Raw genomic sequence first — 15,761 nt, forward strand, 5'->3', positions numbered from 1 at the left:
TTTCCCCAATTTAATACAAAAATATACTAAACAAGAAATGTGTGTATATATAATCCTCAAATTAATAATGCTATTTTCAGTTTCTGCAGACATGGTTTTATAGAACCATACTAAGAAAATTAACATATTTAGGAAAGAAAATGGCTAGCTGCTACACACCAAGCCCTTATATCTTTGTCAACCAACTCTCCCAAAGTATGGCAAACCATAGGCAGCATATTTTTATGCCTGATTATGCTATTTTTTATGTTACTGTTTTTATTTATTATCTTTAAGTAGTTGTACACAGACAGTATCATCACAAATCAGTTTATGAATTCAGTGTATCTTGATCATTGTCAATCCCCCCCCCTTCATCCTTCTTACCCCCTTTCAACTGGCCCTGTCCCTTACTCTTCTTGTAGTACATACCACAAGTTCTTGACTTAACTGCCCTCCCCCAGCAGTTTTCCCCCTTCATTCATCTACCCCTTTACCCTCAGCCCCACCCTGTTGTTTTTGTCATAAGAGAAACTTGGAATTGCACAACAGCACTTGGTGTAACCATTCCTCTACAATGTAAGGTTTCACACAGGACCATTTCCAACACTAAAATTTACAAGGTGAAGTGCTAAAACTTTGATGAGTCAAAATGGTTTAGGTGGAGACTTCTTTGCATGTATACATCTCAATGTCTTGTTGTTCTGTTATCCTTACTCCATGATAGTGCTATGATGATGAATATACCACTGCCCGGTGCAACCCCACACAGGCTACCAGAGCTGCCTTCAATCCACCTTATATTTCCTGTGTATGTGCATCACAGGCATGATTTTTACTTACCTTTTTATCTGCAGTAACTTCTGTGCTGACCATGTGCCAGTCCCTAACAGTCCCTTCACCCTTTCTAAAATCATGAGTTAATTCCACTAGAGGTAACAACAACAATAATAAATTTGCTAGCATTAGAAATCTGAATCATAACCAAGACACTATTTCTGTGCTAACTTTCAATTTGGTTTCTTTGAATATCTGTCTAATTGTCTTTAAAAGGGATGATAGATGTCCTCCCATACCAATGTCAACAGAGATATTAGATCTGAAAGCTTCTGACTAAATGAACAGTGCTATTATTTTTGCTGTGATTCTGGTCCAGAATAAAGTCAATGTGTTTTATGACACTAGTTAGGAACACTTGTGATTCCTTCTGGGTTTGAAGCTACACAGTTACAGGAGATAGTCTAGCTGTGTTCCTCAGAATCAAATATGTGTTCTATAAAAGAAAGGGTGGATTTCAAAGTAGTTATATACACACGGGTAAGGAAAAGATAAAAGCATAATGCCTAATTTCAAAGCAGAAAAGGTATATTGAGTACATTTTATCATCCTCAAAAAGACTGCTCACAACACTGATTGGTAATCTTTCTTATCAAGAGAATATTAAGCATAACTCTGGAGTTAAATTTAGAATCAGTTTTTGGAATAAGCAGAGGATATTTCGACACACAACCGGGGAACTTTGTAACCATCAGTCATAAAAATGAAAGAAGGGAAAAGCTAGTTAGAAAATTCAAAAAGTTTAATCAACAAATTTCTATGACAATGAAGACATCCGATAAGTTTCCCATAAGTAATCATAACTTATTGGTACTGATCATTCCATTATATTTCTTGAAAATAGCTTGGTGCTGTCTGAGTAAATTATATTCTGCCTGGGGCTATGTAGCTTACCTCGAATTATTTCAGAATCATCTAAAATGACTCATTTTTCTATTAAGATGATGAATGAGCTAAATGAGGTATGTAATAAATACTGCAGGTTGGTAAACAGATTCCTGCTCTCTAGAGAATGCAGGCCTTACTTCATTTGGTAATTCTGCCCCTTGGTATTTTCAAGAGAAGTCATCCTTAAACTACAGTTAGCAAAGAAAAGAATAGAGTAAGTCACATAGGACAAAATGGCGAATGTCTTTATGGCTATAAGAGAATAACCCCAGAGTTTCATCATAAAATATGCACCCCCACACACATCTGCAGAGCTTAGTTCTGATCATCAAGGACACAGGAAGGGCATCACTCAGTTCCATTTTGAAATCACATCTAAACAACAAAAGCAGGAATACAGTGAAGAAATACCTATGTGCTGGAATGTTCGTTAATGTCCAATACACAAAGATGAAGTAACTCCCCTTACGCGTGGTAGATATCACACAGTAAACTGCTATTCAATTTTCTGCTGAATTTACTAAGCCACAGGTCCACACACGATAGGTTGAAAGCAATTCACAAAGGCTGTATCAAAAGTGACATTAGTGAGACTCGCCTTGCTGGCAAACTGGAAAGATTGCTGCTGAACCAAGGGGAAGGCGGCACATCCATTTTACAATCACATTCAAATCCTAATGTGCAAAACACTTAGTTGGGGTTTGTAAGGACTGACAGACTTGATGGTGCTTATGTTAAACTTTTAATTTGTTACAGGTGAAAGCAAACACCAAGGGTGATATTTCTTAGCCTCTTCAGGAAGAAATGAGATTATGATGTTGGTTCAATAAAATTTCAGGGCCCTAATCACAGTTCATTTCCAACTGGCCATGAAGCAAATATATTAACAATAAATGCCAAGTCATTATAAAGAGATGGAATTATAACCAGCCCTTTGCACTTTAGTTACCTATAGATTTTTACTCAGTGCTTTCCATATCTCACCTGGACACCCATAATGACCCAAGTGATAGGTTGTCAATAAGCTATTTGTGGCAGGGCTACCACATAGGACACCACTTGACAAGACTTGCCCTGAGCCAACCAGTTTGCAAGCAACTTGATGAATTTCCAAAAGCACATTGAAAATGAAAACATGACAACACATTCTAAGCAGAGTTTCTCCCCACAGCTGTCATTAAATATGATTAATGTCGGCAAGAACTTCAATAGCATCATACTCAACTGTGCTGTCTTCTTCTCTAATCACTTTGTCAACAAGGTCACTGCCTGAGATGCAACCCTGTGAGTAAAAGGCAGCATATGTGAACTGCAATCACCTACATTGGGCTCTCTGGATTGGTTCCCTAATCTTGACAATAAGATTTAATCTCCAGTACCAGAACACACACTATTCTCTACCTACAACCCCTCTAGTATCTGATCAACAAAATATGTTTCTCTAAGGCTACCTGAAGGAGAAGGTACATTTAAGAAAGGTAGCCATTGGTGTAAACTGTCAGTATGCATGCAAGTAGTGTTAAATCTGTACCTTGCAGAACTATTCCTTCATTGGGCTGGCACACTGAAACAAAGCATGCTTCCCCTCTTCCACTGAGGTAGCAAAATATAAGAACCTGTCCTGCCACTCTGCAGAATATCTAATTAACAGCCTCTTCCTAGGGTTGTGGTATTCATAGGGTACACACAGAAAGCAGGATTACAGGCAGTGATAAAGAACAGGAGAAAAGAACATAATCATACTTTTGTCTTAGAAACTATAATGGTCTGCTGAACCCAAGAGTACAGGATGCAAATGGGCATGGTGTGCCTCTGCCCTTGGCTGTCTGGAGGGGGAAGGTGCCCTTTCACTGGGGGAGAGATAGAGAGAATGGGACTTGGAGAGAAGAAACCAGATCCAGTTCTCAACCAGTAACCTTGAGAAAGATGGTCTAAACCCTAACCAGCTCAAATCCCTCAAACAAAAGGTGGAAATTGTGCATTTAGACAATCATCAAAAGCAAAAGCCCCAAATCATTAGCTTAATTTCCAACAATCAAAGCAAACTAGCACTCTACACAAATCCAAATAACTGGAGCTTAGTTTCTATGGCAAGAAGACTGACCCATAGCTCATATGACCAGAGGGAGAACTGAAACAAAGGTTACAAAGTACTGAATTTCACATGCAAAAAAAGGAAAAATATTTAAATTGCTGTTAAGTGCCCAATTAAAAAGAAAAACTAGGATAACCACTGTTCTCTGGCAAATTGATTCACCTGGCTAATTGTAAGGATACTGAACAACCCATATGATCAATCTTACTTTTCTTTTACACAGAACTTTGGAGCAGGAACCTTGTTGATCATTTCAAAATCACAAGCCCAGCCCCATCCTTTGCCCTTGGGCAGAACCTTACTTATATTTGGATAGCAGTGGTATTCTTACCTACCTCCTTTAATTTAGTCATTTTTCTCTCCATACTTTACATCCAAAACCTTTTTCTCTTTTACCATGAAATTTCAACTGTCACAGTTTGAAGCACAAAAAAAAACCCCACAGAACTGAAAAGCACACAGCACAAAATTAATCAATTCTTCTTGATTGCTTCACTGGTGCATTTCAGACAAAAAGGAAACTGGGGATGAAAAGTGACATTTTGGTGGGGGGAAAAAATCACTTAAACTTGCAAAAACTAAATTTATGCGTTCACCTGCTTACTTTCTTCAGTGTTATGTTTTTCTAAAACAGTATGAGGCCTTATAAATTCAAAAATTATAACATACATAAAAGAAAATCCAAGGTAAGAACGACCTTCCCCACAAAGACTTGAGACTGAGAAAAACAACGAGCTCTCCCTCACTCCTGCATCCCCAGCAACAGGGCCTAGCACACAGTAAGTGTTTAATAAATTTGCGATTGAGATGAATCTAGAAAAAGAACAAGTCACTTACTTGCCTAATGTTCTCACTGGAACTGAATTAAAACAATCAGCTCAGTGTCTAAGGCTGAGTCTAGGGTAAACTCACACCTCGGAAAGTACATTGAGCCTGGGTTTTTCTTTTTCTATTTTTTAAAGCTAATTTTTCTATGAAAATGACACAGAATTACACAACTCAAAACTATGGTTAGCCTTCATGTTTCTCTCAATCTTGCAGATCTAAAATTCAAATACTACTTCCCAAGTATTTGGGACATTTTTTCTTGCATCCTGTAAACAACATCCTAACTTAGTCCCATACCATTTGCCCTACTAAGTACAAGGCTGAGTTCAAAGCCCAGCATGGTAACAACGAAGAGATTAAATCTAAATCCAAATCTTTTTCAGTGTCAAAATGACAAACGTGGCAAATTCCCCACCTGTCCTCCTGAGAAATCAGAATCAGAATGGAGACACATTGAAAGTACTGGATAAGACAATCTCTCTCTCTCTCTCTCTCTCTCTCTCTCTCTCTCTCTCTCTCTCTCTCTCTCTCTCTCACACACACACACACACACACACACACACACACCTACCTATAAATGATGTATTTGAAACATACGGATTAAATTCCATATTTAGACTTGTGTCCCATTCCCAAGGTATCTCATTATGCATATGAAATATGAAACCATCCAAAAACAATGCAAACTCCAAAACACGTGATTGCAAGCGTATTTTGAATAAAAGATGTTCAGTGTGTACCAACATCACATCAAGTCACCCTAACCAACCAAAGCAGTTCTCCCAAGAAAGTTTTCGTAGAATCCAAGGATGGTTCTGAGTGGGTTCTGAGTAAAGTGGAACAAACTGAAGTTTATTCATACTCGGAGCTCCCCTCCCCCAAGCACAGGAACCCCCTGACTCAGGTGAACTCTCTCTCATAAATTGTGGGTTGTGATGACCTCTACCTCTCCCATGGGACTCGGGGAACTGCAGAACAGTAGCAAGTTCACAGCCCCACACACACAATTCTGCCGAATCTGCCACAGAGGGTGGTGGGGTTCAGAAGCTAGAAACTGCATGGAATACATAGGGTACAAAAAAGTACAAAAAACTTCACAACTGTAAAGATGAAAAATAAGTGACAAAATGACAGCAACACTTCTGGTTTTCTTTTTGGTTTTGGGGTTGGTTTAGGGTTTGTTTTTGCCAGTCCTGGGGCTTGAACTCAGGGCCTGAGCACTGTCCCTGGCTTCTTTTTGCTCAAGGCTAGCACTCTGCCACTTGAGTCACAGCACTACTCTGGCTTTTTCTAGAAATGTGGTGCTGAGGAATCGAACCCAAGGCTTCATGTATACAAGGCACACTCTTGCCATTTGGCCATATTCCCAGCCCCTCTTATTTTCTTTTAGGAAACAGTCTGACTATGTAGCTCAAGCTGGCCTCAAACTCACGATGTGACCCAGGTTGGCTTTACACTCAGAATCTGCCTTCCTTTGTCTTCTGAGAGCTAGGATTATAAATGTGCATCATTCTTAGCTACTATTTTATTTCTTTGGTTATTTTTATATTTTCCAAATTTTGGCATATCGTATAGTGTTTTAATAATTGAGGGAAAATTTAAATGAAGGATATCTAATTATAAAGTAGCCATACAAAAGCATATTTATTGTTAAAAGAACTATCATACATAGTCTAAATGTGTTCAAATGTATAGGCTATTATAAGTATAAAATTTTATCTATGTTTTGGGAAATACACTCGTATGTGTAAATATAATTGCCTTATGCAAATTTGATGAGAAGTAAAATGAAGTATATTTTTAAAGAATAGTTAACATAAATTATGTTTGAATTTTGATATTTCTAGATTTCAATACTGTTTAAAATTGATTTTCTGTTCTTTAGCCAATAAATATGCATATATATATGCATATATATGAATGTGTGTGTATATATATATAGAGAGAGAGAGAGTCATTAAATAGTAACAATAAGGGAGAAAGTTAATAAATAAGTTGAGAATTATCCAGTAGGTAAATGGCCATAGGTAGCTATTTTGCTGTGGCCACAACATACCACTCAAACATCTAAGAACATTAAATCCAGGAAAAAAAAACCTTCTGAGTCCGTTCTTATCCAACTGCATATATTCTACTTGGATTCCCTAAGTGCTTTGAGTACTTTATTTGACCAATATTATGATAGGTGGTGAAATTCAGGAGTTGTGAGCACCGTAATTTGTCAACTATATCATACAATCCCAGAACACAGCGAAATTTACAATACAAGTTTACTAAGTTTGAAAAAAAAAATTTAAGTACAAATATGTAAAATTTCTTATGCAAAAAGAGAAAGCTGAAAACATGCTGTTCTAACCATACCACATTATACAACCTTTTGTTGTTCCATGTAAAAAAAAATCTTTTACACCTTTTTGTGAAAACTTTTTGCCCATGCCTTGCTGTATGCATGTGTACACACACTCAAGCATATTTAATGAGTTTTTCCAAATAAATTTAAACCAAGTGAACGAGATAGGTACATCTAAATTCAGATGAAAAGTCAACAAGCAGAATGCTTAAAGAATAAGGTACAAAAGGCCATAAGGTGAAGAAGAACAGAGAAAAATGCCAACCAAGGATTCTTTTATCCACTGGAAGCTAAAAATTTTTCTCCTCTACCATCCTGAAATATGAACACTATTAACCTTCTGCTCATTAACCTTAGTCTTCAACTTGGGAGAAATTTGTCCGTGTACGTGTGTGTGCGTGTGTGTGTGTGTGTGTGTGTGTGTGTGTGTGTGTGCTGGAACTTATACTCAGGGTTTCTAATTCTCACTTGTTTTTTTTTGCTCAAGGTTGGCACTCTACTACTTGAGCCATAAGTCCACTTTCAGCTTTGCTGGTTAACTGGAGATAAAAGTCTCCTGTACTTTTCTGCCCAGGGAGGCTTTTTAGTGTGGATGGAAATGACCACTCGGCCCAGCGGTCTCATCTATTCTCCATTCCTCAAAGAGCCCTTGGGTTGAGTAATACAGCTACATTAACTGAGCTGCTCAACACCAATGTCTTTAATTCTGTTCTCTTTTCCCAGTGTCTTATGTGCCTTCCACTGATGTCTCCTTCATTCCCACTCAATGTTTGGGCTGCTGCTCCGCCCACTGACATTCTTTCTAGTCCTGTCACCTCTGTTCTGGTCTCACTGACCATCAAGGGAACACAAATGTCAGATCAGTCACTGGAGAAATATGTTCCTTATCCATTGACTTCCCTTGTACTTGCTCTATCTGCACTTGGTCATAGGTTAGTGTTTCAAAGAAATGTCCAAGGCAAAGGAGAGAGAAGAGAAGTTACAACAATTAGTCATGTTTCACAAAGAACTAGAAAAGGGCATATGAAAACTCCACAACAGGAAAGAATGATACATGTTTCAGAAGACAGAAATGTTAAATAACTGATGATCATCACTCATTGTATACATGTAACTATAGTGTTACATGTATACAATGTAACATGTAGTATACATGTAGTATACATGTAACTATAGTACCACAGTGTTTTATATAAATACATAAATCAATAGTTTCATGTGTGTCAACTATGAACAGAAATTGGTAAGAAAAAATAAAAGAAACATCACTCTTCCTAAAATTCATCACTGTTGAGGCAACTACAAAACAGAGAGGAAAATAAACAGACACTAGAAGAAAAGAGATACTGACCCCTTTCTAATGAATTTCAACAATTTCCCATTACCTGCTTGACTAGAAACTGGGGTTCAGAGTGAACTACTGACTACACAGGGTCGCTGGTTCCCTCTCTGCAAAGCTCTCAACTGCATTCCAATAAGAACAAAAGGTCCTAAGAAGTTTTATCTGAGTTTCTAGAAGGCCATAAACAGCGACTGAGCATTCAGGACTATAGACTTCATAGAGAATTCTACTTACTTAGTAGAATTCCATTACTTAGTAATGGGAAATTGTTTGATGAATGATACTGAACACAAAAGACACAGCTATATTTCAGAAAAATACCATGTGATACAATAAAATAGTCATGGCTGGTCACTGGTGGCACTGGTGGTAATCCTAGCCACTCAGGAGGCTGAGATCTGAGGATCGTGGTTCAAAGTCAGCTCAGGCAGGGAAAGTCCTAGAGACTCTTATCTCCAATTAACCACTAGAAAACTGGAAGTTTCCTTAAAACTAGTTCAAGAAAAAAGACAATTTCCAAAGGTCTTTTTAACCTCAGAGAGTGACTAACCAAAGCTTAACTCACCTCAGCTCAAGGCTCCTGAGACCAAAGTTGCCAGCAGTTAAAGAAGGCAGGCAAAGCTTGCTAGCCCACTAATTTCAGAGATAATCAGAACCAAAGGAAGAGAAATAAGCAAGGGAACAATATTCTCTCAGGCCTGACAAATGTGAATGAATTTGTGTGTTGGTCCTGACTTTGGTACTTCTGAAGTCACCTGTGCTATAAAGACCTTGATGGTGAAATCTTAAATTGTCAGCTACTTGGAAAAGGCAAGACTTGAGGAAGATCCCAACCAACAGAGCATGCGCATGTATTATCAACACTACCAATAGGCTTTTCCCAAACACCAGGGATTTCATTGTAGGCAAGATATGTTTAATAAATACTTCAACTTACCAGGTGCTTTGCCTTCGAGCGCTCCTGCTCACTTGATATCCTTTCTTGAAGAATGGCTCTGGTTAACCGCTCATTGGCTGCAGCCTTCTCTCGCTCCAGCTCCTTGGCTTGCTGTAGTCTAAAGACAGAAGAGGTCTACCTTAGAATATTTTGTTTAGTATTTTGCTTGATGTTAAACAAAAAGAAACACATAGCCATAAATGTCAATAGCTAAAATCTTCTTGGTCCACAATACATATGAAAAAGTAGACACAAATAACCTCTAGGTAGTCTCTATCCACATTTTGAAAAGAAAAAATTCAAATCCAGATATAGCTATACATCTAAGTTTTACAAAGCTGTTAGCTAAAACTGAAGTTTTCCCACCTGAAAATTCCATTATTGGCATCTCCCTGTGCTCTCTGTAAACTTAAGATAAAACTACCAAGCCATCTTTGTGACAAATACTTGAAATAATCATTTATCCAACCCAGTTTTTGCTGTGTGTCAGGCTCTGTGTGAGAGCTGAGGGGGTGGTGATGGAAAAGAACAGCTGAAAAAGTTTCCCATCCCACAGGATGAACTAGTAATGCAATGAAGACATTGTTCTATCCACTGTATCTCTCCCATGACCAATAATCATATACAAATACAACAAAACATTTCATCAAGCCAGCTCCCCCTGTCTGGAATGAGTCCAGAATTTTCCTGAGTGTTATGGGTTGAGTTAGGTGCAGCTCCAAACTACACCTAAGATCCCAAATATGGTCTAGCACAATAAGATAGCAGAACCTTACCTCTGCTATGGACCTACACACAACACTAATTCTATTAATGAAGCAAACAATTGTGTGAAGATTGTCAGTAGCCTCATCACACAATTAGATAATATTAAGCTACAACCCACTAAAACTCCTCATTGTACAGGATAAGAAGAAATTACTTTGGCACCAATTTTTGCCATAATACTTGGCACAGAAAGGCAGTCAGCACCACTGAATGAGAGCACATTTCAGCCTAATCTCATGGACAAAGATTTTCTGATTGCCTTTCTTCTTTCAAAGAATAACCTCTTCTCTATACCATCATATCCTCAGAGGTATGAACTATGCTTTAAAAGGAAATTGTTCTGTTGGTGTAATTGTGAACGAATCTTGTAAGTATGAATGAAAAGCAGCAAGTCCTACTTGGTACTAACCATCAAATTTTAGTCTTAAAAAGACTCTTGAAAAGGACTTAAAAATATAAAATTTCTTGTTACTATTTTTGAATTGCCACATCATCCTGATACCCTGGAATTCTCAGAAGTAAATTATAGCAGAAAAAAGCATCCTGAAAAAGTACTCCAAAATTATAATACTTTCTCTCCTAAAAAAGTAAACCACAGGTGTAGTTTTATGTCTAACAAGAGTAGAAACAAATTAAAACTTTCACTTTGAAATTAACTAATGCAAAAATAAGCTTTAAAAATCTTCCTATGCAACAGCACAACAATGATGTGTACGCAAACCAAATTTCTCTAATTTACCTTATAAATGCCATACAGTACATTCAGCAACATCAGTGATGCCAGTACATTAATTCTACTGGACATGTAAGAGGACAGTAATAATTAGAAGTCACTGGAATGACTCCAGTTTTGCCATATCCCTGGAGTAGCAATTCGACAAGGTCTATAACACACGCACACTGTCAGACACCGCGCCACACCTTCTGGACCAAAAACTCTAAGGGTGGTGTCTAGCAAATGGCTTTTTAAGGCCTCCAGGTGATTCTCCTTCATGCTCAAGTTTGAGAGATACAGCTCAATACATAAATAAATCCTGGAGATATATATCAAAGGAAATGAACTTCAAAACAGATGGCCCAGTGGAGGATACTGCACTGATACCTGCTGAGGTTACTGTATCAGAGTACAAAATTGTGCATTTAAAACATTTTTATGGGCATATTCCTATAAGTTATTTATATATATATATTCATAGGTATAGATACAGATATGTACACACACACACACACACACACACACATACACACAGGCAGAAACCTAAATAATAACATCATCATCATTTATGGCTCACCTACTATATGCCAAGAATTATATACACACACCCTATAGAAATGCTATTTATTCATATCATTCATAAATCCATCAAACATAAAATGAATCTTACACAATGATATTTTGTCATGTGGTATATAATACAGGATTTCAACAAATAACTACATTTTAACTGAGCCAACTTCTATATAGGACAAGTTTTAATTACAAATGGAACTATGGGTAGGTCAAGCAATATAAAATCATAACATCTGAGCAAATTAACAGAAAAGCAGCAAAACTATGATCATGACGGTCTTCAACATTATAAATAAAGGTTATTTTGCTGTGCTTGGAACAGATGAACAAATTCTACAGTTGAACTCCCTACTAACAACAAGGCTCTACACTTACTAGATACTTGCTAAAGTCCTGTTCTCCTCTTGGGTACAAAGCACTGGTGTAATCCCTTCCTTCTATATAACAAAGCACTTAGCTTGATGCCTACAACATGATAGCACTCAGTAAAGGTAAGGTCAACACGGGTAATGATAACAATACCTACTAATGCGGTGAGAAAGCAGCGATTTTTCTGACCAAAAAGAATCAATTCTCTAGTACACATAATGGCTTTGTCTTCTCCATCTTTTCTTCCAATTTCTTGACAAGATGTTCTACTTCATTATTATTATTATTACTTTCAAGGACTTCTAAAATTGAATACTCTACTGACTCTAACTGTCCATCATTTTCCTTCCTTTCTTCTTTCATTCCTCCCTTCCTCTTCATTTCCTTCCTTGCTTTTCTTCCGTCCCACTTTCTTTCCTTCCTTTCCTTCTTTTCTTCCTTCCTTCTATTCTCATTGACCTATGAGTTTGAAAATGACAAGGACTTGGATATATTCTATTGGTTCTGTATCCTTAGAACTGTAACCATGCCTGCCTGCCACATAGTAGGCACTCAAAAAATACGAAGCATACAAACTGCTGAACATATGTTTCCATGTATGAATGAATCAATCAATCAATGAAATGGCATTATTTCCAATAATAGACAAAAATTAGTAAGCTACAGAAGACAGAAGACTAAGGCATTTAAAAAAAAAATACACTGGATCCTACAGGGTCCACTACTGTGAACCTGTATGGAAAGCAATCCAGATACAGTAAATAACCAACTAAATATACTACATTATACTAAATAACCTATGCAAGACAGGAACACCAGAAACTCAGGAACACAACATCAAACTATTCAACTCTTGAATTTGGAAATATTGAAATAAAATTAACTAACATAAAAATTATTTCTCTTTCATAATAGATGCTTATTTACTTTCATTTATACTTGGAAATCTAATTGCATAAAATCTGTTTATTTTAAAGAGATATTTGTTCCATGCACTGAATGCTGAAGGAGCAGAGTTGTATATATCCAGGGAGCTTGGCAAAAGCACCAGAACAAATTCTCATTTCCTTTCAGCACCTCAGCTGCATAATCTAGTAAGCCTGTTTTCTAAGCTTTAAAGTCTGAAGGATGAACTATATAATCTGAAGATTCCCTGAAGCTAAATCTTTACAAACATCTATCTGAGACATATTGTTCCCTTTCTCAACATTATAAGCTTATTTATTTTGTTATACTTGGAACCGATAAGTGAATCAGAGAGATATCTCCAAATTTTATACTGATATAATTTTCTTCCAGTAGGCACTCAAACTTCTATGATTCTTAAATTTTCTACTACTTAACCAAAAATGCACATTAGGTAAGAATAATGTTACTCACACATTTATACTATTCTGATTGTTGGGAATACAGTGGTGATCAAGAGACAAGTCGCTTCCCTCATGAAGTTACAAGTAATAAATACATATTTTATGTAAGGTTGCTATGACACTACATGGTGCGAATCCTATTGACCTGATTGATATCTGATGTCGAAGGATATGGGCAGACCCACATAGGAAAGGAAACAGGAAAAGAATCCAGAAGCGCGTGAAAGATCTTCCTTTAGATAGTCTCATGACAACTTTCAAAAGGTCCCAGAAGTTCAGAATCACCTCTGGAAAGAATTTTGTTTTCTTGAAAATTATTCAGGAGAGCAGAGCTTTAGATAACTACTGTGCTAAACTGAGGTTTCATTTTGTCCAGTGCTTTTAAAAGTAAAAGTGGCATGTTAGAAACTTCTAATTGTACTGTTCTCCAGTTTCTTTTTCAAATAAGTTTCAGACTGCTCGTATGTTTTAAAGCTTCCAGTTCTTTCTAAAGCTTCTTCTCTGTTCCCCTTGGTTTTATCTCCCATCAGCGTACTCCATTCAAAGTCCACCTAGATGAGTAGACATTTTCCTCTTTCTGGGCCAAATGAAATGACCACTACCCCCTCAGAGCCATGTTACTTCACAGATTCTGAGGGTAGAGTGTTCTCTCATTGGCCATTGAAGACATGGAAAAAAATCAGGTTTTCATTAACTTGGGTTTCCAATGACTTAAGAATTATCTCAAAACAAAACTAAACATACCAAGCATCTGAGCAAATACATCCCCTTTTTTTATTTATTGCCATTTCCTACTTTTTTTTCAGATCTCCTGGTCTAATGTTATTCCACACTAAGCCCTTGATTTAAGTTTCATTTAAATTTCCTGCCTTTAAATACATATCTCCCCTCATTTAAATTCTCTAGAGTTTTAAGCAAAGAAGTAGGAGTTTAGTGTAAACTTTTCTTATTTGCATTAAGTAATTGGATAGCTTGCCTAAGCCTAATGAAACAAATACCAGTTGGTGCTGTCCTTAGACCTCCAGCCCAGCAACTTAGCTCTTCTTCTCTGAGCATTCTCAATCAGCTGGGAGACTTAACATACACCAGCAAAATGAATTTCTGAAAACCAGCCAAATCTCCTATAATGAATAATATTACACGTCTTTTGAAATGATGAAGGGGGAAAAATAAACCCTATTCATAGACATTCAACTCACATACATGTCTCATATAAAATCTTGTTCTATATACTTCAGTCCCAAAGCAGAAAGCTACTAGGTATTATTGCATTCTGAAGAATGTAAAGGTTTTTAGACAGGCAAAAAGGGGGTTTAAAAGCAGTCTTTAAATACTGAACTTCATTATGCTCCAGAAGAAGGCACTGCTACCTCTATTTTTAACCTAAGAAAACCTGGGAAGTACACCAAGGCACAGAACATCCGGATTTGGTATCAAAAGCCATATTTCTTAATCCTCCTGAAGAGTGAACTCCACACAAGAAATTACCTTCTCCTATGTTACTCACCTGTATAGTCACATAAGGGAAAGATTTCAATCCTATATTATCCACAGCTATGTTAAAATATATTTTTATTTGCTTTCCCTGCATCAAATCAGGTTTTGCTGGAGTCCAAATTATTATCAGCCCTTTCCTAATGTCTTTTGGTATTAAATAGCCCTGTGTCTCTAAATTTGGATAGTGCTCGTTTAGTCATCCACAAACACTCAGATTTATTTTCATGCAGACTGACATATAAGTAAGTCGATATAACTCTAGCTTAGAAGATTGCTTAATAATATTCAAGGCCATTATAATACAAAGAGAAAGTGGATAAAAAAAACTCAGATAACAGGTGAGAATAAATGCAAAACTGTAATTGTTGGAGATAAAGTGATTTGACTAAATGATTTATTTAAAATTGAACTATGACCATTATCCAAATATTGCAACCTACTTGACTCAGAAACACAGTTTCAAACACTGGAAGAAACATATGAGTAACTGCAACCTTAAAGGTCATTGTTAATGCTAATGGTAAATTTTCTTTTAATGCATCCTATTTTGTCAGAACATGCTGAACTAGCAGACAAAATTCTGTTTGCCATTTGATTTTAAATAGAAAAGCTGAGCTGGATAACTCAATGAACTAATTATAAGACTATTAAAAATAATAACAGAATAAGCATACTGTTTTCCATTTATAAGACATTTTAGGAGACAGCAAACGTAACACTTTTCATCTCAAAGTATCTCAAATGCCAGAAGAAACTGTACATGGATTGACATTCACAGCTAAATGCATGTTAGAGACCTATAGGTGTGACAGATAAATTGAGCTCTGTGCCAGGTATGGTTCTAACCATTTGAAAGGTATAACTCATTTAATCCTCACAACAACCCTACTGAGTAGATTTATTATATTTTAAATGAGAAGGCCAGGTACAGAGAAATTACCAAAAACTGAGGCCTACAGATACAGCAAGTAATCTAGCGAATGTCACAAAGACAATCAAAGGTACAGCCCAAATTAAAGTCTGTCTGACTTTATATGCTGTGGGAGCATGCACATGTGTGAGCATGCCCACATGCACACACGCGTGTGCACGCATACACACACATACAATTAGAATATACAAGTGGCACGGAGATAAGAGCTTTATCTTAAGCACCACTGTAACCCAACACAAGTAATGCCTGGCTCCTGGTAGGCACAAAATAAATCTA

At 36.9% G+C, this 15,761-nt stretch overlaps 1 protein-coding gene across 1 annotated transcript in view; it reads right to left on the reverse strand.

Moving 5' to 3' along the window:
• Positions 1-15,761, reverse strand: part of Chchd3 (coiled-coil-helix-coiled-coil-helix domain containing 3) — a 270,667-nt gene that overhangs the window by 158,865 nt on the left and 96,041 nt on the right. The window contains exon 4 of the mRNA XM_048340244.1: positions 9,257-9,374. Coding sequence (XP_048196201.1) covers positions 9,257-9,374 — 118 coding nt within the window. The remainder of the gene's footprint in view (positions 1-9,256; positions 9,375-15,761) is intronic.

Source organism: Perognathus longimembris, chromosome 2, assembly GCF_023159225.1.
Source record: "Perognathus longimembris pacificus isolate PPM17 chromosome 2, ASM2315922v1, whole genome shotgun sequence".
Taxonomy (NCBI): domain Eukaryota; kingdom Metazoa; phylum Chordata; class Mammalia; order Rodentia; family Heteromyidae; genus Perognathus; species Perognathus longimembris.